At 42.8% G+C, this 22,469-nt stretch overlaps 1 protein-coding gene and 2 pseudogenes across 1 annotated transcript; 2 read left to right on the top strand and 1 right to left on the bottom strand.

Moving 5' to 3' along the window:
* The first annotated feature begins 294 nt into the window (after positions 1–294).
* Positions 295–1,162, top strand: LOC134480313 (partner of Y14 and mago-like; annotated as a pseudogene).
* A 2,697-nt stretch (positions 1,163–3,859) lies between these two features.
* LOC148003278 (uncharacterized) lies at positions 3,860–11,968 on the bottom strand. The gene is made up of 5 exons (XM_087568253.1): positions 11,797–11,968; positions 10,907–11,066; positions 9,784–9,915; positions 8,932–9,115; positions 3,860–4,654 (listed from the first exon to the last, which is right to left on the bottom strand). The coding sequence occupies exons 1-5, from the start codon at positions 11,924–11,926 to the stop codon at positions 4,649–4,651; spliced, it is 612 nt and encodes a 203-aa protein (XP_087424379.1). The 5' UTR covers positions 11,927–11,968; the 3' UTR covers positions 3,860–4,648.
* Positions 11,969–16,347: 4,379 nt separating this feature from the next.
* Positions 16,348–17,347, top strand: LOC148003277 (poly(rC)-binding protein 4 pseudogene; annotated as a pseudogene).
* The last annotated feature ends 5,122 nt before the right edge of the window (positions 17,348–22,469 follow it).

Below are 22,469 nucleotides of genomic sequence, written 5' to 3'. Positions count from 1 at the left end.
TAGAGCCCAGGGAGTTGTTCTCAGTACGTCCTCTCCAAACTCACTTTGTGGTGCCTGCATTAGGTTTAAAATGGACCTAACTCATCCACTAGACAGCAACAATGATGCATATAAAAGGCATAGTCTATTGAGTTCTCAAACTCAAAACCACCCAACACAATTCCAGATCCAACCCAGGTCACCTAAAAAGCAATTTTAAAAAGGAATGAATGCTGCCATTTATCAAGAACTTAAATGAAGGACAATTCCATTTATCACCCCTATTAATTCATTTATCGGGTTCTGGTTCTCAAGATGGTGACTCCCATTGTAACTGACAAGACCGTCGGCAACTACATTGAATCAACACAGAGACCCGATGGGACATAGCACAAGTAGCGGAGGGTCAAAGAAGGATATGTGCTCCAAGAAACCAAGCCTATGAAAACAAGTGAAGTTTTTCAAGAGTAAACCAGAACTTTCCCCAGGACAGAGCCCTGAGGCCTCCACACAGGTCACCTCATCCAGACCTGACAGTGGTGAAGCAGGCCTCTCCAAGACAGCCAAACGCAACCTGAAGTGGAAGGAGAATAGGAGACAGCCACAGGAGAAAGACACAGAGGCCTTGAGCAGGACTCTTGATAAGGTGTCTCTGGGACTCTCAGCCCAGACACCCAGTGCTCACCATGGCCCCCAGGCCACCTCTCTAGCTGCCTTCCATGCACCCGACTCTGCTGCCACCACAGAGAAAGACAAGAAGATCAGGAACTTAAGGAAGAAGCTGATACAGGTGGAGAAGCTGCAGTAACGCCTCCAGGCTGGGAAGTTCAACAGAGAACAGCTGGAAAAGCTGACATGGCACAGGGTTTTGGAGGAGGGGCTGGAGGACTTGGAGTTGGGCCTGTGAGGCTTCAGGAATAGGGGAGTGGACTGAAGAACAAACCATGGGGTGCTCTGGGGTCCAGGGAGCATGGGCCACAGTATGGGCTCCCCCATACTGGCTCACATTCCCCTCCTGTGGCAGACTGTCCTCTAGAGCCTAGGATCTCTCTTCTTCATCCCTTCCCCTTCTCAGCTCCCATTTTTGAACTTTCCCCTTCCATCCCATTGTTCACAATCTGAGTGCTGACCCCAGGTACCTCTGCTGCTGATCTGGGTGTCTTGTTGGAAAGGAACTCCGGGAGGGTTGGAGGCTGATGGTACAAGGAGTACTCAAGTTTTGGAGTCTTGGTTCCTGTTCAGTGTTTATGAATAACTTCCCTGGCCACCCGAACCACCACCTCCTCCTCCTCCTCCTCCTCTTCCTCCTCCTCCTCCTCTTCCTCCTCCTCCTGCTCCTCCTCCTCCTCTTCCAACTTCTCCTCATCTTCCTCCTCCTCCTCTTCCAACTTCTCCTCATCTTCTTCTTCCTCCTCTTTCTTCTCCTCATCTTCCTCCTCCTCCTCTTCCTCCTTCTCCTCCTTTTCATCTTTTATTTAAGAAAGTATGAATAAATTCATGTAGATGACAAAAAAAAGTTCATTTATTTTTGTAGCAAACCTATGCTCTGTTGAGATATAGTGGTTTCCACAGATTTATTTATTCGCTTGTATTTGTTTCTTTGTTTTCATGTCCACAGGTCTTTTGCTTGCATGTATATCTGGGCAGTAGTGTGTGCCTGGTGTGTAGAAAGATCAGAAGAGGGCATGAGATCCCTGGGACTAGAGTTATGGAGTGTTGAGAGCTGCCATGTGGGTACTAGGACTCCAACCCAGGTCCTCTGAAAGAGCAGCAGCCACTGTGCTTAACTGCTGATTCGTTTCTCCAGCTCATTTCCATACTTCAAATACAGAAAAGTGGAACTCTTGTGATTAACCATCCAGGTAGACAAGGCCAAACCACGACCACACCCAGCTGTATAGGCTTGGAACTTTCACTGTTTTTTTGTCTCCCATGATCTGTGAAGGGACAGCCTGTGTCTCTTACGCTGAGAAGGGCCTGAATACATAGCCCTATTTTTACTGAAGCAGGGAATGTTGGGAGTTCCTACCCTAGAAATCTATCAATGTGAACTTCTTCAAGAACTGATCAACTTGTGAGGAATTAACCCAGCACCATTGGTCACAAATTCATTTTTTTCAGATTTTTTTCATTTATTGAATAATTTTTACTTACATTTCAAGTGTTATTTCCTTTCCTGGTTTCCCAAACATAAGCCCTCTATCCCATCCCACTCTCCTTCTTCTATAACAATGTTCCCCACCCAATTTGTCCCCCCCCCATATACACCTTCACTGGGGGATCCAGCCTTGGCAGGACCACATGCTTCTCCTTCCATTGGTGCCCAACAAGGCCATCCTTTGCTACATATGCAGCTGGAGCCATGGGTCAGTCCATGTATAGACCTTGGGTAATGGTTTAGTCCCTGGGAGCTCTGGTTGGTTGGCATTGTTGTTCTTATGGGGTTGCAAACCCCTTCAGCTCTTCCAATACTTTCACTATTTCCTCCAATGGGAAGCCCAGTCTCAGTTCAATGTTTGCTGCTAGCATTTGCCTCTCAAGAAGAAGGACCACTGAAATGCAGATGCTTCACTCCTTGTTAAAAGGGAGAACAAATATATTCATAGGTCGGGATATGGAGGCAAAAGTTTGGAGCAGACAGTGAATATATATATATATATATACATATATATATATGTATATATATATGTATATATATCAACCAAAAGTAGATAAGATTGATGCAGCTAAGGAGACCATGATGACAGGATCCTGCTATAACAATCTACTGGGAGGTACAGACAAATCATGTCAATTGCAGAGGCGAATGCTAGCAATAAATCATCGAGCTGAGAACTGGATCCAAGATGGAGGAATTAGAGAAAGGGTTAAAAGAGCTGAAGGGACTTGCAACCCCATAAGAACAACAATGCCAACCAACCAGAGCTCCCAGGGACTAAACCACTACTCAAGGACAATACATGGACTGACCTATCATCCAAATGCTTATGTAGTAGAGCATGGTCTTATTGGGCACAAATAGAAGGAGAAACGATTGGTCTTGTCTAGGTTGGACCCTCAGTGTAGGGGAATGTCAGGAGTAGGGAAAGGGGGTCGATGTGAAAGGGAACACGTTATAGAAGAAGGGAGTGCCATGGTATAGGGGGTCTTATTTCCGGGAAAAAAGGAAAGTGAATAACATTTGAAATGGAAATGAAAAAATATCCAAAAACAAAACAAAACAAAACAAAATCGCATTTAGAGTGTTAAAAAAAGCCACAATCAGGAAACACAGAATACTATGCCTTTGGTTTTCTTCAAATATTCTCGGTACTCAGTTCAGTTCTGGGTCCAGGCTGGACCAAGTAGGTTCCTGTCGCTGACTGCTCTCATATTCCTGTATCCGAGGCACTGTGCAGTTTCCTCTTGGGCCAGGGATGTGTGCAGAGGTGGACAGAAGTGACGGTCTGTGCTGTGGTCAGGATCATCCAAATTTCTGGGTGTTCAGTTCTTTCCAAAACAAAATTTGGGTGTTGGCTTCCTGATTGCTTTTAATCTCCCTTATCCCATGCTTTTATTTCCTGGGAAATATTACAGAAAACCTGATGTATATCCCATTAATATATTCAACACTCTCATCCACAAAACAGCATAATTAAGTGGTATCTAAATACTGACAACAAGGTTACACCGTGGGTAATTTTTGCATGATGAACATGGTATTCACACAGTTGGAAACACAGTCTACAGTGACTGTATAATGGCTTTTGTATCTCAGTCTGACTGGGAAGTAATTATGATGCCCAGTCCCCACGAGAATGCAGAGATCCATCGCTACCTGATAGCTGTGGGATTTCAGATGGTGACACTAATGATCAATAAAAAGGTTCTTAAGAGTGAAGAGTTTGAGATCACTGTTTTATTTAAAAGAATACATCCAGTTTACTCAATAGTAACCAGATGTGGGTAGTCAATATATACAGTCTATATCCTTATCAAAATAGCGAATCAACTGTAAGAATAAAACAAAAACAAATAAATAACAAACTTTCAAATGAATACAAGAAAAACCAAAGAACCAAAATAATCAAAACTCAAACCAAAATCTAAACAGAGGAATTGTGCTAAACATTCTTTTGCTATTCATTCTGCAGAACAGATTTATACCCCGTAGTTGGCCTTGGAACATAATAGATAAGCAGTTACTGATGGTAATAATCTTTTCAAGTGGAATGTAAGGAGGTCTCTTCTATTGGAGTGGGGTATGAAGGACAAGACCATCCAATACCGAGTATAAAATACATCACAGTCTTTGTCTCAATGTCTTTCCAATGTTGTGAACTGATCTCCATGAAACCCTTTTGGATGACCCATCAGGACAAGTACAAATTTACACGTGCACAGTCTTTCTGGATGACCAGCAGCTCTTGATTGATGTGCATCAGCACTTCTCTGGGTCCCTCCAAAACTGTACACTTGCTGGAGAGAGGCGAGGTGAAAGTACAGCCTATTCAATCCAAAGAAATCAATCTAAAGGAGGAAAATGCAGTCCACAATTGCTATGGACATTACAGATGAGATGCAATAGTGGTGTATTTGCTGTGCACACTTAGCGCTCCTCCTGTACCACTTCTCACCAAGGGAGATCTTGTCCTGGTCTATGTCATGTTTGAGTTTCTGCTGGAGAATTTCAGACCTGGCAGAGCAAGGGAAAAAAGGTTTAGTGACGGGTTGTCTATTCTGCTCTCCCTCTTACATCAGCTCTATTCAGTTGGACAATCCAGCATGACCTGTCAGCTGAGGTAAGTCCCTGCATCCTCAAGTGTCATAGAGTACTTGGGCTTGGATTTATATCTCAGCTTTTAAAAACTGCTAGAATTTAAACTGTGGACTATGCACTGTACTGGAATTTAGAAAAAATGAGCATATTTTTCCACTGGTCCAGGTATAATATATTGAATAATAACATTGTAGCTGTCTCTGAATCGGACTTCAAGAGAGCTATGAGCAACCTAGAATACCATGTGGATGCCTTCTGGAGTACATGCCCAGAACTGAGGTGAAAGTTCTGATTATGTTTGCAGTGAAGGAAGCTGCCTAGGTTCCATTTTAACCGCTGTACCTGCAAATACACAGAGAAGCCATCTCACATCAAATCCATGGGAATTGCATAGATCCTGTAATCACTGAGAATGTGCTCCATGCAAATCTTCCCAGCGTACACATGGACATTAAAGGTGATTGTGATGTAGAAACACACCAGCACCCCTGTAAGTCTATTGCTAGTGCAAGGCAATTTGTGAGAGGACAGAAGAAAAAATGACCTTAGATATTTCCGGAGAGATCACAGGAAGAAAGGAGTAGAAAATACCAAGAAATCCAAAGGATCATATATATTGTTTCATGGGGAAAATTCACATGAACTGTACCAGAACAATACTCTGAGTAGCTCTTTAGCTGCCTGATGCTGAAAACCATGTGGGTGGTCATTCACCCAAAAAGGGTATTTATATAGGGAAGGATATTCAAATGGCTTCTTCCAGCCTGTGTTCCTACCTGAACATTAATGCTTAATGTAAAGATTCCCCAGGATATGCTGGAGGCATAAAAACAAATGTTGTGTGGCATAGTGACAAGAGCCTATAAACAGCTCAGTCAGTGATGTGCTGTCCTCTTATAAATCGATATAGACTCAGGGTTCTTTCCCTATTACCAATCTTGCTTAGCAAGTTCCCAAGGCTATGTAGAGCAGTCTTGTTCCCCAGCAAGGGATCATATGTTCGTGGTGGACTAGACTCTTGTTCTTGTTCACTCTTTCAGACTTTCCCCACAGTGTGCAGCTTCTTCTAATCGAAGCTCTCTTTACCATAGCCTGAGTGACTTCATGCCCAAAGCTAGAATCATAGGAAATCTCCATAACCAGGATCGAAATCAATAAATTTTCTCCAGGTAATGTGATTGTGCCACAGATACTTTGAGTGAGTACGTAAGTAAAAGCTTGCATGGATTATCTCACACTGAATAAGAATCCATAAAGGGCTCCACCCTATGGTACATTTTTACTCCTTGGCTGATGGACGTCTTGATTGATTCTCCTTCCAGGCTGCTCTGGGACAACTACAACACTGATGCTCCCTAGTTGCAGTGGCAACACCTACTCCTTTTTGTGGAATCACTGGGTTAACTAAAACTTCTGTTCCAATTTCTGAACATGGCTTCTCATAGGGCTACCTGTTCTTACACTCCCAGACCCATCTGAAGTTCATCATTTCTCCTAACCTCATTGAGGCTGAAATTAACTGAGAGACAATGATGTTGATTAACAGCAATTGCAGAATACTACACAGATAACATAGGGGAGTGCTTTGGATTATCTGTGCACCTAAAGGGGCTCCTGAAACTGTCCTGTTCTTGCACCACAGCATATGGGACTTTTGCTGTATGATGATAGAACTCCAAGCAACTCAAATTCTCAATGAATAAAATCCAAGCCAACAGCCCAGGGGAAGCTGGAGTTGCCAAGGTAGCTGGAAAGAAATGGTAGCAGGCAATGTGGAAAGCAACCTCGGAGAAGACACAGTGAGTGACACAACCTTCCAGTGGGCTTTCACAATTCACAAAGAACAGAGAAGCAGCATAAACTCATGGTTTTATAGAGAAGCCTTGCCCTTACCTCCCTGTACTCCTTTCCTTTGATGTGCTCCAAAGGATTTCAATGCAGATCAGTACTTTTCCCCTAATCACTTGAAAATCTAACTTTACAGGTGTTTTTGTGTCCTCTTTTTGGGGGGTTGCATTTCTAAAGAACTTTATTGTCCTGCTTCTACACCATAACAAAAAAGGACCTGCAAGGGACATTTGTTACCCCTGTGAAACCGGACTCACTTGAACATATTTCCCACTCCTCCCCAGACTTCGCAAGATAATTCTGTTATGAATTTTTTGAAAACAGAATTAGTTAATACGTTAAGTGTCCTTTGGCTATACAGAGCTAGATGGAGATGCCAAATGACTGGGCAGCAGTATTTCATGTTTCATGGATGTAAAGTGAACTCTTAGAGTTCGTTTCTCATGAAACTTGGAAATAGAGGGAAACAGACGTTCACTACTGAAGAAACACATACACACACAAACACACACACAAACACACACACACACACACACACACACACACACACTCACCCACACTCCTATATATAAATTCCCATACCAAAAAGACTTGAAAAATCATCCAGCATTAGAAAAAGACACAACATGAGAATAAACATGCTCAGCCACTGCTGGTAAACACACACACACACACACACACACACACACACACACACACACATGCGCACGTGCGCGGGCACACACACACAGATACACACTCACATGCACAAATGAAAACTTTGCTCTTATGCACCACATTTCCTGTTGAGTGAGGAATTACTGGGAACAATGCTGTGTACAAGTCTCTTAGACTCAAGCAGGCTGTGCTGCCCTGGCCTGTACTCATTTCCACTTCAGGAAACCTTTCTATGCAGATACTTGATGGTCCTACAAGTAAGTTACATGTTCTGCACAAATAGCCTAAACAACACCACATCAAATTCCCAAGACAGAGATTTCTAGGAAAAGACTCCATCAAGCTCTATGCTGACTCATCATAGGCCCCTCACTAAAATTACACTGTTTCCTTCATAGAAGACCTTGGAAGCATCAGAGAAGGCAGTGACTCATGGTCATTTACCAGGAACTTTTCATCACAAAGAGTTCATGTGATATTAAAACAACCTAAATGTCAGTCAGAAAAAGGCTAAATAAATAACATACAGTGACTTTTCTGAAATGCAGCACTGTACAATATTGAGAGGGAGTCTATCCTAAAAGAATGCCATGCCCATGATATAGTCAGCAAAGAAATGTCAGCAGAGGGATGCACTCTAGGATTCCATGCAAGATCATGGCAAAACCAATAAGACAAACCAGAGTCTTCCAGGGGGATACCTATGTTCAGGTAAAGTGAAGAAATCTAATCCTTATTTTGAAAATCACTGAATGTTTTAAGAATGTGTTGAGAAAATAAGAGAGGGGGCTCCACCTGGAACTGGACCAGTAATGCAAAGACTGCTGGCCAGCACAAAACAGGAAGCTTCAGGTTTGTTGAGAGACCTAGGCTTAAAGGACTAAGTTGGATGATGACTAGACAAAATTGCTTGTCATGAACTGGCCTCCCCGCATGTTCCCCAAGATGCAGGTCAGCACAGCAATGCAGCTTTCTTGGTGAGAATTGGGGGTACATACGCATAACTTTGTTCTTGAAGTCTCAAATCTCTCATGCCAACCCTCAGCCTTTGAGAAACCTTTTCCACATCCTTGCTCTTCTAACCAGCTTCATATTGTAAGGCCCAGATGTGAACTCTCCAGGAGCACTCAAATAAGACAGGACTGACATGCTGCTCCTCAGGCTCTGTAGTTACCCAAGATCTATGAAGCATGCAGACACCATCTTCATATAGAGGGGGATGGGGGAGGAAGAACAAAAGCTACCACAAATGACAATTAGAACCTTTTTTTTGCCATTTCCACCAGGCTCTCCTCCTTGAAAACTACTTACTTCCTGGAGTCTCAAATGATCCCTGTAAAGAAAATGAGCTCCAGGCTTTTGCTTCATCCCTCAAAGCCCTGTTCTAGTCTAAAGAGGGGCTTGCACATAGCACCCTGCACACATAATGGCATGTAGTGCTGTGATGTGTGATCAACTTATCTCCCTTAATAAACTGCAGATTCTCGAAGAGCAGGAGCTTTTGCTTTCCAAACATGCCGTTTCTTGAAAAAGGGCTATCTCCACATAAAGCCTTGTAAGCCATCACATAAATGAACACTTGGATGAGACAGAGGACAGTACATGGATCAGTCAATAGACAGTTACATTGGTTTGTCTATGGTTATGGTAAGACATGAGGACATCCTGACCCTGAGGTCTAATCCTACCTGCTGTTGCTTGGCACTGGGGACACAGATGTTCATTCCGGCCTCTTCACAGAGCCTCTTTGCCTCCACAGAGGATGCTGGCAGTTCAGTCTGCTCCACCAGCTGTTCTCTCTTCTCATTCAGCAAAATCTGTATTTTGTTCTTCAATTGAGCTTGTTCACGCAGGAGCTGGGAGTGCCTGATGCTGAACCACAAACAAACAATGGTAAATCCCAGCCAGCTTCTATTTGCCTCTCACTCTTGCAAGTACAATCATCCCTTCATGGGTCCTCATCCCCAGACATCCCCAGAATAGAGCCACACTATACAAGTTAGCACCAACTAGAGGGGGTCAAATCCAGAATCCACAATCCACATGAGTCAAAGTACTTCTGAAAATCCTGACACTAAGACGGTTTACCTAAATCAAGGAAGAAGAGATGGTCCATATGGGTGCTTATATATCTATGGTGTGCTAAAACCATCTTCACATAGTGGGGAAATCCCCTCTGAGGGTTAGTTGAAGACCCAATAGCTATACAATCTTTCCATGTGTTTCTCATGCATCACAGATCTTTAAATCTGCTGTCAGAGTCCTACAGGCTCAGAGTTGATTGATATTCCCATCATGGTTCAAAACTTTCTATCTAGAGGATCCTCAATGGGGAAAATAACAATTGGAGGGTCTTCTACACACTTCGCATGTACGACAAATGAGTCCATTAGTTACTAATCTAAGACCCTTGCCAGGAGGCAGGCTTCTTGTTAAGAGTCAGACACTACGGAACCAGAGCCCTGAATCTGGTTCAAAGTCATACAGGACAGAAGCATTTCCTGCCTAGTGCTGGGTTCTCATCTTTGTCAGTGACTCACCGGTAGGAACTGTTCGCTTGTATGAGCTCCTTGTACCTCTCCATGGCATCACTTATTGAGTTGGTCATCATTTGCATAGCCATCATTCTCCTCTCATGTTCGGATTGAAGTATTGGCAATTCGACATCCAGCCTGTGTTGGGACATGGCCCAAGGAAGAAATAACAATCTGAACTCCTGATTTCAGAATTAGGTGAAGTGTAAATAAAAAAACCAATAAAAAATTCAAATTTAAGAAAGGAGGGTGTAGGGAATCATGTGGCAAACACAAAGACCAGAGCAAAAACACAACAGTGAGACTCCAACAACAATTCTTTCAAGGAAATGTTTCTATGCAAATCAGCAAAGAGTTATTTTGAAATAAGGACTCTTTCAAAGACTGTGGAGATATGGTTCTGCAAAGACCCTCTGTACTGGAGTGGCTTGGGTCCAACAGATAGTTGTGATGACATTTCTTTTGTTTTGAAAACAGGGATTCTCAAACCTTGTTTCCTACTGTTCCCTGAATTACCAGAGGGCATAACTACTTTGACAGGGAAGAGGATTTGTAACCCCTCCTTCCCTCAGGAGAGTCCTATCTACCACCTAAGTAAATAGAAGATGCAAAGTGCTCTGTTGATCCCTGTGGGCTTCCACACCATCATGACCTGCAAACTGTCCATCACACAAATCCTCAGATCCCATCAAACTCCCCAGACTCCCTGACCGTGACCATAAAACCCACAAATACTTTCACATACATACATACCAACCCATATAAAACACAAGGAGAATCCCAACTACATGCATGGAGGTGCCATAGAATCAGTGTATAATGAACAAAATCAGAGTAAAAGAGTGATGTCGTGCAGGCATTTCATTCCCTCACTTACAGGCAGCAAGTGTGACCAGGTCCCTCTAGCTATTAACAGAACCAATGCTAATCCAAGGAGCTCAGGGTCAAGTACAAAGGGGGTTGACCCTAAACACACAGCACCTAGCTTATCTCACAAGCAAATGCCTGCCAAGGCTCCTTAAAATCCAGGATGAGAGGTGAAACTCTCTGGTGCTATGAGGAAATCTTGGGTTAGCAGAGAGAGAACAGAACACAAGACGGTGAACAGGTTACTGGGCATAATGACTACCTGAGGTCCCAATCATCATAGATATAAAGGTCCAGGATTTGATAAAGTTCATCCCTCTCGAATTTACACTTCTGGATTTCAAGTTTGAGTTCCTCCAGTTCCTTTCGACACTTCTCTTGCTCACTGATGACAATTTGGGATGATGTCTTCCTACCAAATCCTGATAGATACATAGATAGATAGATAAACCCAAGTGAATTTGCATATTTTATGGCCCGTGGGCAGAAAAGATCATTCTGAATCTCAAGAGGAGGTTGAGGAAGGGGAAATGGTAGAGACTGGGTGAATCCCTGAAAGAGCAGAAAAGCTTTCTTGAACTGGATTCTTAAGCTATGTCCCTCTTCCCAAGCTCTAATGCCATACACGTGCCACACTCACTATTACAGGACCCCTGGCACTGAAAGTTATAACCTGACTGAGACATAAACATCTGGGACGTTGTTATCTCATATCAGCTGTGGTGCAGATAATCCTGGAGTTCATAATGCTTAGCAGCATCAAGCTCTAATCATGTGTGTTCCAGCCCAAAGTGTCTGAGAACTCAATTCATTTCCCGGGGTGCATCCTTCCTTGTTCTGGTCATCAGAGGCTTATGTAACCTACAGTAATCTAGAGGATGAAGTGCTTCAACTCCCAACCATGGATGGTCACATTGTTAATCTCACAGTGCCTCCTCCTGCCATTCATTGACACTCACAATTAAAAAGCTTCCAGAAAAGAAACTGAAGGCTTACCACTTTCTGACTTTCTCTCAAATTAATGATCAGGAACTCCTGATCTTGGTTTGCCTTTGAGAAATACCAAGGCTCCTGCTTGTAAGGCCTAGTCTTAGAAGGCACATCTCAAAACTACCTCCTTGAGGATGTTCCCCAACTCTGCCCAGGACTCACCAAGCCTTCCCCGGAATGATTTCCTCCTTCCTGTTTTACTAGAGAGGAGGTCATCTTCCTTCTGCCTTGGTGTGGTCTCTCCTTGATCAACACTTTCCTTGCGAAATAGCCTGAGCAGCTGGCGAAACATGCCTGCTTGTGAACCCAAAGGGAACTGAAGGAATATCCCAAAGGCAGTTGGTGTCACCACAACAGTGGTGACATCACAGAAGATTCTAGGGATCTCTTAGATACAATAGATTGTCCAGTGAGGGGCTTACTGATGATGTCACTGGGAAGTTCTAAGGCCTACCTGCTAACTAGCTTTCCCCAAATGGATCAATTTCTGTGGGGGCCCTTTCCTCCAGTCTCTCATATGTCACTGGGAATACTGTTTGGCAACCTCTATTCCAAAGCTAGATGTTTCTCTCTGCTTCATTAGAGGTCATCAATACTTTTGCTGGGGAGAGCTGCTTACAACCCTGAATTAGAGAACAGATTTTTCTTAGCATCCAAATCTCTAGGGACTAAGGAGGAGGGAGTTTTTTCTTAAAAGTAAATCTACTACTGGAAACAATGCATGTGACACACATTTCGATTCCTAAGGTTTTCCCTTTTTCGGGAGGCCAATATATTTCTTCTAGACCCTTGAGTGTATAAAACCTGGGAATATTTGCTTGCTGTGCATTCCTTGACAGCTGACATTGTTTCCATTTACATATCCATGTATTTCACAGAATGAATGGTGTATAATCCTATTTTTTGCAATAAAAACTCCTTTTTCTTGGGAACATATGGATCAACTTCAGGCCATTTATAAAATAATAAATTTCTATACCTTTTATATATTAAGTTGGACATCCTCCCTTTCACAAATATAACAAGACAATTAAATTGGACATCACTGAACAAACATCAACCTGGACCATGTGTTACCACATTGTAACCACATAGCCATCCCTTCTCCAATATCATTCTTCCTGAATTTCCAGTTCCAATCATGAGGATATTGGGGCTACACGCTGAACTTATACTCATAGCAAACATAAAAATCAGGCGGATGGGCAGGGAGTGGAATGGCCTAAGGTTAGGCTAAGCCTCAATTTTAATGGGTCCATACGTTCAGGAGGGAGTCCATTTGGCATTGTCATCTGTGGCTTCTGTGTTCTTATCCTGGGTGTGCTGAATCTGTGATAAGATGCCACCTAACCTCACAGACGTCAGGGTGAAAATCATGTATGACTTTTCTGGGAAGAACTCTGCCTTTTCCTACCATCTGGAGTTATACAACATCACTATGCAAAGCTCAGAGGAGAGGTGTGGAGATTGTGGAGGCCTTAGAAGTTGAGGATCTTTTCTGATTAAGGCACATATTTTTTCCTATGTAATTTTTCCCTTGCTCTTTCACTAATGATGGTTGACTTCATTCCTGGCCTGAAGTAAACTGGATTCCAAGGTTTTGGATTAGGCAAGCCCCTATTTTTGAGATGACAGGCCCAGCAAGGGATCCCACTGCATACAGGTTCCTATTCCCAAGGAAGTTGTTGCTGCAGAATCACAGCATGGGGGCAGCAGCACAGGATATCTCCCAGCTTTCTCTCCTGCACCTGCTGCAACTGTAATAAGGCTGTTTGTTTGTTTGCTTGCTTTTTATTGGAAATACCTACAAAGCTGGTCAGAGTTGATACAGGCCTTTAATCCCAGCACCCACTAGGTGTTTTTTTAAAAATTATTTTGTAATTGTTATAATTCATGTTGTTTCCTTTGGTAATTCCCTCTACCTATTTGCTCTGTACCTAGAATACTAAGCCCATGCTCTGCACGTTCCTATGATTCATGTCACTGATTTTATTCTTACTGTGCACACCACAGATGATCACATTATTTACTTCCAAATAAGGAAAACAGACAGAAAGAATAGTGTTAACTGTATGGTCTCAGGTAGCCAACACATCCTGAGTGTAGGACTGTATCCCAATCTTTTGGATTCCTCTAGCTCCTGGCTTTGAGATGACAGTCCCTGCAGAAGTCTCTAGTTGGGTGGCAGAGTGCCTGGAATGGCCAACAACATGGCAGTCCCCTGAAGGTGAAGGCTGGCCCTTCAGTACCTCTGCAGCCTGAGGCAGTGGTCTGCCAGGAACAAAAGAGCACTTGGCCAGAGCTGTTAGGGGACTGCATTTTGCGTGAGTTGTGGGACCTGGATGAACAGAGGCCTCCAGAGTCCTGATAAAGGGAAGCAGAGCCACACAGATGTGACGGGAACAGTGGATTTTTGATCTGCAAATTCTCCATTTCATTTATCTTTGCTGTGTACACAGTATGTGTGAATGACAAGGGCATCCTACTTCATCACATCCAGTCTCTCTCCATGTTAAAGCGTTTGCTAGTGTAAACATAGTAGAGTTAGTTCAGCAATACATTGTGTCCCATTTTGTTAACGAACTTTATTTTATTTTTATTTATATATATTTCTTATTTACTTAACATGCTGCTCACTGCCCCCTTATACCTAATTACTCTCTCCCACAATCCTTCCTCAATTCTCCTCGCTCATTCTTCTCTGAGTGTATGAGGGCCAGCTATCTCAGTACTTTCACCAAAGCCAATTTACCTTTCCTGGGGGCATTGCTGAGGATGCTGGTAATGAATGCCTTGGACTTGCCTTTCTTCATGCTCCACTTTGCTGGCTTTGGGAAGTTGGTGCAGAACTGTGTGAACTTGGAACTTCATCCAGATGGTACAGAAGAAGCAATTGTTTTGTTAATATTCTTGACAGTATATTTCCATCAAACGTATTCCTACTAATATCCTACAATGACAAAGGTAATAGGACACTACACATCTCTTCCAGGAGTTTCCAGTTCTGAGAACAGCAGAGTGGAAGCCCTCAAAGCTGGCACAGTTAAGTGAGGTCACAGAGAGTACCTAAGGGCACACTGCTGCTTTCCTAGAGGACCTCCTAGGGACTTATATCTATACACCCATATCTAGCTTTGGTGGATATACATATATACATACATACATATATATATATATATATATATACATACACACACACACACACACACACACACACACACACACACACACACATATGTATGGGCCCCATGTAGGGCACACACTGAACGTCTGTTCCTTCAGTCCTTGCTCTAAACTTTGACTCCATATCCCTTCCTTTGTATATTTTTGTTCCCACTTTTAAGAAGGTGTGGGAGCATCCTCATTTTGGTCAGCCTTCTTCTTGAGCTTCCTGAGGTCTACATATTGCATCTTGGGTGATTCGAGCATTTGGGCTAATATCCACTTATCAATGTGTGCATACCAAGTGTGTTTTTCTGTGATTTGGTTACCTCATTCATTTTCTAGTTTATTCCATTTGCCTATGAATTTCATGAAGTCATCTCCATTGTGTAGATGTACCACATTTTTCAAATCCATTCCTCTCTTGAAGGGCATCTGGGTTCTTTCCAGCTTCTGGCTAATATAAGTAAGGCTGCTATGAACTTAGTGGAGCGTGTGTCTTTGTTGTATGTTGGAGCATCTTTTGGGTATATGCCCAGGACAGGTATAGCTGTGTCCTCAGGTAGTGGAATGTCCAATTTTCTGAGGAACCTCCAGACTGATTTCAAGAATGGTTGTACCAGTTTGCAATCCCACCAACAATGGAGGAGTGTTCTTCCTCCACATCCTCACCAGCATCTGTTGTCACCTGAGTTTTTGATCTTAGCCATTCTGACTGGTGTGAGGTGGAATCTCAGGGTTGCTTTGATTTGTATTTCCCTGGTGACTAAGAATGTTGAACATTTCTTTAGGTGCCTTTCAGCCATTCAATATTCCTCAACTGAGAATGTTTTTTTTTTTTTTAGCTCTGTACCCTATTTTTAAAAGGGTTATTTGGCTCTCTGGAGTCTAACTTGAGTTCTTTGTATATTTTGGATATTAGTCCTCTATCAGATGTAAGATTGGTAAAGATTTTTTTCCTAATCTGTTGGTTGCCGTTTTTGTCCTTACAGAAGCTTTGCAGTTTTATGAGGTCCCATCTTCTATTCTTGATCTTAGAGCATAAGCCATTGATGTTTTGTTCAGGAAATTTTCCCAGTGCCCATGTATTCGAGACTCTTCCCCACTCTTTTCTATTAGTTTGAGTGTTTCTGGTTTGATGTGGAGGTCCTTGATCCACTGGGACTTAAGCTTTGTACAGGGTGATAATAATGGATCGATTTGCATTCTTCTACATGCTGGCCTCCAGCTGAACCAGCACCATTTGTTGAAAATGCTATCTTTAGGCAGTCAGGACTGAGATGACATCTGAGGAGAGCTTGGCAGAAGAGCTGGGCTGGAAGGACAGGCTGGGTGAGAGCCACACAGGGAAGATCCGGGACCCCTGCTGATGTCACTCTCAGCTGTGAGCAGCCACCTTTCCCAGGGACAATGTGGGATTGAGTGGCCCAGCCACCCTGCTGTCACTGCTGCCCCCTCAGAACAGCCCCAGCTAGAGCCAGCTGAACCACAGTGTGGACACACTCCCAGGCCACTGTGGCCCAGCCCTGCCTGAGAGGATGAGCATTTCAGATGTGCGGGCTGGAGGAAGAGCCAGAGCTTAGTATCACCCTCACCCTTCAGATGCTGATGCACGGGAAGGAGGTGGGCAGCATCATTGGGAAGAAGGGAGAGACTGTAAAGCGAATCCAGGAGCAGAGCAATGCCCGGATCACCATCTCCGAGGGCTCCTGCCCTGAGCGAATTACCACCATCACTGGCTCCACAGCTGCCGTCTTCCATGCAGTCTCCGTGATGACCTTCAAGCTGGATGAGGACCTTTGTGCTGCTCCTGCAAATGGTGTTAGTGTCTGCAGACCGCCAGTGACCTCGCGCCTTGTCATCCCTGCCAGCCAGTGTGAATCACTGATTGGGAAGGCAGGCATCAGAATCAAGGAGATCCGAGAGACACTGGGAGCCCAGGTGCAGGTGGCAGGGTCCTGCTTTCAAATTCCACAGAGCGAGCTGTCACTGTGTCTGGGGTGCCTGACGCCATCATCATGTGTGTGTGCCAGATCTGTGCTGTTATCCTGGAGTCCCCTAGGTACCGGCCTCCTCTCCAGGAACCAGGGTTTCTCTGTCCAGGGTCAGGATGGAGCAGTGACCCTTGCAGAGGTCACCAAGCTCCAGCAGCTCTCAGGCCATGCAGTTCCCTTTGCATCATCCAGGGTGGTGCCAGGACTGGATCCCAGCACACAGACCAGCTTGCAGGAGTTTCTGGTTCCCAATGATCTGATTGGCTGTGTGATCTGGCTACAGGGCAGCAAGATCAGTGAGATCTGGCAGATGTCAGGGGCACACATTAAGATCAGGAACAAAGCAGAGGGTGCTGGGGAGCGGCTTGTGACCATCACTGGCTCACCGGTCTCCATTGCCCTGGCTTAGTACCACATCACTCCATGGGCCACCGCCAGGCTTGGATGCCTACATTGCCAAGATGGCAGTGGCCAGTGGGAACAAGAAAGCTGAAAGGCAGAAATTCTCCCCCTACTGAGGCACAGGCAGGGGCAGGCAGGACAGCCTGCAGGGGCTGCCTCTACATCCTTCCTGCCCGAGGAGACTCCACCACAGTGTCTCAAGCACCAGTAATGCCAGATGCATGGATGCACCCCCTACATGCCCCATCTTTGGAGATCCTCCTCAGAGAGGGGACAGTTTCTGGCCCAGGGTTCTAGGAGTTTGGCAGCCCCAGAGCAGGGGCTCCACCCTTCAGACCTCTGCTTGGATGCAGGGAGTGGCTGGAGCCTCCCCAGTGCAGTGCATGGGAGAGGCTACTCTTGTCCTCTCCATCCCTTTGTGCTTCTTCCTGCTGCCCCAGTGGGAATTGAAGGAGAGTGAGGGGTGGCTGGGGCCAAGATTCTCTTCATCCCCTGCAGATCCTGCTGCTTCCACTGACACCCTTTTTGAATGGAATAGACATGCTGGGCTTCTGGGGGGATTTGGGGGTGGGGGTAAGCCATAGACAGGGCTCTGCCTAAAGCAGGGGTTATGGCCTGGGGGCAGGGGCCCAGTTCTCAGCAGCAGACACTCTGTACAGTTTTTTCAATCCCCGTGTTTGAATAAATATTCTGAGTGACAAAAAAAAATGTTATCTTTCTTTCATAGGATGGTTTTAGATCCTTTGTCAGAGATCAAGTGACCATAGGTAGGCGGGTTCAATTCTGGGTCTTCAATTCTGTTCCACTGATCTATCTGCCTTTCTCTGTATCAATACCATACAGTTTTTCCGACTATTGCTCTGTAATACTGCTTGAGGTCAGGGATGGTGATTCTCCCAAAAGTTCTGTTATTGTTATTTGCTATCCCGGCTTTGGGTTTTTCCAAATGAATTTGCAAATGGCTCTTTCTATCTCTATAAAGAATCTAGTAGGATTTCTGATGGGGATTGCATTAAATCCGTAGATTGCTTTTGGCAAAATGGACCTTTTTTTAAACCATATTAATCCTGCCAATCCATGAGCATGTGAGATCTTTCCATCTCCTGAGATCTTCAATTTCTTTCTTCAGAGACTTGAAGTTCTTGTCATACAGATCTTTCACTTGCTTTCATACCATGATATTTTGTATTATTTGGGACTATTGTGAAAGGTGTCATTTCCCTAATTTCTTTCTCAGCCTGTTTATCCTTTGAGTAGAGGAAGGCTACTGATTTGTTGAAGCTAATTTTATAAGCTGAGAGTTTGCTGAAGTTGTTGATCAGGTTACATAATTCTCTGGTGAAACTTTGGGGTCATTTAAGTATACTATCTTTTTATCTTTTATATTGATATTTTGACTTCTTCCCTTCTAATTTGTATCCGTTTGACCTTTCATTGTCTGATTGCTCTTTATAGGATTTCAAGTACCATATTGAATAAGTAGGGAGAGAGTGGGCAGCCTTGTGTAGTCCCTGATTTTAGTGGTTTTACTTCAAGTTTCTCTCCATTTAGTTTGATGTTAGCTACTGGTTTATTGTATATTGCTTTTGATATTTTTAGATATGGACCTTGACTACATGATCTTTCCAGGACTTTTATCATGAAAGGGTGTTCAATGATGTCAAATCCTTTCTCAACATCTAATGAAATAATCATGTGTTTCTTATCTTTGTGTTTGTTTATATAGTAGATTACGTTATTGAATTCCCATATATTAAACCATCCCTGAGTCCCTGGGATGAAGCCTACCTGATCACGATGGATGATCATTTTGATGTGTTCTTGGATTTGGTTTTCAAGAATTTTATTGAGTATTTTTGCATGAGTATTCATAAAGGAAGTTGGTCTGAAGTTCTCTTTCTTTGTTGCGTCTTTGTGTGGTTTAGGTATAAGAGTAATTGTGATTTCAGAGAAGGAATTTCGTAGTGCTCTGTCTGTTTCTGTTGTGTGGAATAGTTTGGACAGTATTGGTGTGACGTCTTCTATAAAGGTCTGATAGAATTCTGCACTAAACCCATCTGGTCCTAGGTCTTTTTGGATGGGAGACTTTTAATAACTTCTTCTATTTCTTTAGGAGTATGGGGTTGTTTAGATGGTTTATTTTTTCCTGATTTAACTTTGTTACCTGGTATCTGTCTAGAATATTGTCCATTTCCTCCACATTTTCCAGTTTTGTTGAATATAGACACTTGAGGTTAGATCTGATGATACTTTTAATTTCCTCAGATTTTGGTGTTATGTCTCACTTTTCATTCCTGATTTTGTTAGTTTGGACACACTCTCTGTGACCTCTGGTTAGTCTGGCTAAGGTTTTATCTATTTTGCTGATTTTTTCAAAGAACCAGTTCCTGGTTTTGTTGAATCTTTGTATAGTCCTTTTTGTTTCTACTTAGTTGACGTCAGCCCTGAGTTTGATTATTTCCTTCCTTCTACTCTTCTTGGGTTTATTTATTTCTTTTTTTCTAGAGCTTTTCAGATGTGCTGTCAAGCTGATGACCTATACTCTCTCCTGTTTCTTTTTGCAGGCACTCAGAGCTATGAGTTTTCCTCTTAGCGCTGCTTTTATTGTATCCCATAAGTTTGGGTATGTTGTATCTTTATTTTCATTAAATTCTAAGAAGTCTTCAATTTCTTTCTTTATTTCTTCCTTGATTGACTTGTCATCGAATAGAGGGTTGTTCAACTTCTATGTATATGTGGGCTTTCTGTCGTCTTTGTTGTTATTGAAGACCAGCCTTTGTCCGTGGTTATCTGAAAGGACTTATGGGATTATTTCTATCTTCCTGTATCTGTTGAGGCCTGTTTTGTGACCAATAAGGTCAATTTTGGAGAAGGTATCATGAGGTACTGAGAAGAAGGTATATCCTTTGGTTTTAGGGTGGAATGTTGTATAAATATTTGTTAAATCCATTTGGTTTATAATGTCTGTCAGTTTCCCTAGGTCTCTGTTTAATTTCTGTTTCCCTGATCTGTCCATTGATAAGAGTGGGTTGTTGAAATCTCCTACTATTATTGTGTGAGGTACAATGTGTGCTTTGACCCTTAGTGAGGTTTCCTTTATGAATGTAGGTACCCTTGCATTTAGTGCATAGATATTTAGGATTGAGAGTTCATCTTGGTGGATTTTTCCCTTGATGAATATGAAGTGTCCTTCCTTACATTTTTAATGACTTTTGGTTGAAACTCAATTTTATTTGATATTAGGATGGCAACACCAGCTTTTTTCTTTGGGCCATTTGTTTGGAAAGTTGTTTTGCAGCCATCTACTCTGAGGTAGTTTCTGTCTTTGTCTCTGAGGTTTCTTTCTTATATGTAGCAAAATGCTGGGTCCTCTTTACATATCCAGTCTGTAAGTCTATGTCTTTTTATTGGGGAATTAAGTCCATTGATGTTGAGAAATATTAAGAAATAGTGACTATTGCTTTCTGTTATTTTCATTGTTAGAGATTGAATTATGTTTGTGCATCTCTCTTTTGGTTTCATTGCAAGGAGAGTATATTCTTCCTTTCTGTATGGCATAGTTTTTTTCCTGGTGTTGGATTTTCCCATCTATTATCCTTTGTATGTCTGAATTTGTAGAAAGATGTTGTGTAAATTTGGATTTGTCATGGAATATCTTAGTTTCTCCCTGTCTGCTAAGTGAGAGTTTTGCTGGATATAATAGCCTGGGCTCCCATTTGTAGTCTCTTAGGGTTTGTATGACATCTGTCCAGGATCTTCTGGCTTTCATAGTCTCTGGTGATAAATCTGGTGCAATTCTGATAGGTCTGCCTTTATATGTCACTTGACATTTTTCCCTTACTGCTGTTAATATTCTTTGTTTTGTGTATTTGGTGTTTTGACTATTATGTGACAGGAGGAGTTTCTTTTCTGGTCCAATCTATTTGCAGTTCTATAGGCTTCTTGTATGTTTATGGGCATCTCTTCCTTTAGGTTAGGGAAGTTTTCTTCTATAATTTTGTTGAATATATTACTGACCCTTTAAGTTGGGAGTCTTCACTCTCTTCTATATATTACCCTAAGGTTTGATCTTCTCATTGTGTCCTGGATTTCCTGGATGTTTTGGGCTAGGAGATTTTTGCATTTTAAATTATCTTTGAAGGTTGTGTTGATGTTTTTATATCTTCTGCCCCTGAGATTCTCTCTTCTATCTCTTGTATTCTGTTGGTGATGCTTGAATCTATGATTCCTTGTCTCTTCCTTAGGTTTGCTTTGTCCAGGGTTCTCTCCCTTTGTGCTTTCTTTATTGTTTCTAGTTCCATTTTTAAATCCTGGGCGGTTTTGTCTAATTCCTTCACCTGTTTGATTGTGTTTTCCTATAATTCTTTCAGGCAGTTTTGTGTTTCCTCTATAAGGGCTTCTACTTGTTTACTTGGGTTGTCCTACCTTTGTTTAAGGGACTTACTTATGTCCTCCATCATTATTATAAAACGTGATTTTAAATCTAAATCTTGCTTTTCTGGTGTGTTTGGATCCAGTATTATCTTTCAAGAGAGAACTGGGCTCTGATGATGCCAAGTAGGCTTGCTTTCTGTTCCTAAGTGTCCTGAGCTTGCCACTAGCCGTTGGGTTGTCTCTGGTATTTGCTTGTTTTGATGTTTCTTAGAGTGGCTTGACCCTCTGGTAGCCCTCTGTGTCTGCACCCTTCTAGAACTGTTTTCCTATTTTCTTTCAGCCTTTTCTTAGAACACATGCTGTATCTCAGGTGTTTAGGTGCTCCTGGTGACTGTCAGCCACAGACAGGAATGAGAAGGGTCTTGCCCATGATTGCTCCTGGGTCCTTGAACCCAGGGGGACAGTTGGCACTAGGCAATTTCCTCTTGGGTATGGAATGTGGGCAGAGGGTAGTCTCCTCTGATTTCTCAGGAGTGGCCACACTTCTGACAGGATTTGAGTGCAGGGAACTCTGCTTCTTTGTATTAAAACAAAGCAAAACAAAACCACAAAGATGTGGGCTTATTGTGCACATTAGCAGGTCCATACAGGAAAATGCACAAAAGTATATGTACCAATCACAATAACAGCTCTAAATATAATGAATTTGAAATAACATGGTTGGCTGACATCCGACAATATAACATTGAGTCCTTCAAGCCTTTACCCTCACCACCATTTAAAAGTGGCAACTAAGAAAACCCAAAATTTAATAATTCAAATACATAGTGATTATCCATAGTGTCCCCACCAACCACCTTGAGTTACTGAACCCTTTCATGATTTCTTGCCATTAATTTATTA

Source organism: Rattus norvegicus, chromosome 9 (genome assembly GCF_021556685.1).
Source record: "Rattus norvegicus strain SHRSP/BbbUtx chromosome 9, alternate assembly SHRSP_T2T, whole genome shotgun sequence".
Taxonomy (NCBI): Eukaryota; Metazoa; Chordata; class Mammalia; order Rodentia; family Muridae; genus Rattus; species Rattus norvegicus.
This window is presented reverse-complemented; position numbering and strand designations above follow the sequence as displayed.

What these genes read in the sequence shown, in the direction of transcription:
- LOC148003278 (XM_087568253.1), bottom strand. Translation starts at nt 11,926, where the DNA reads ATGTTTCGCCAGCTGCTCAGGCTATTTCGCAAGGAAAGTGTTGATCAA. An exon ending in ATCATTCCGGGGAAGGCTTG is followed by an intron (nt 11,067 to 11,796) that starts GTGAGTCCTGGG and finishes TGTATCTATCAG; the next exon opens with GATTTGGTAGGAAGACATCA. An exon ending in TATGATGATTGGGACCTCAG is followed by an intron (nt 9,916 to 10,906) that starts GTAGTCATTATG and finishes GTCCCAACACAG; the next exon opens with GCTGGATGTCGAATTGCCAA.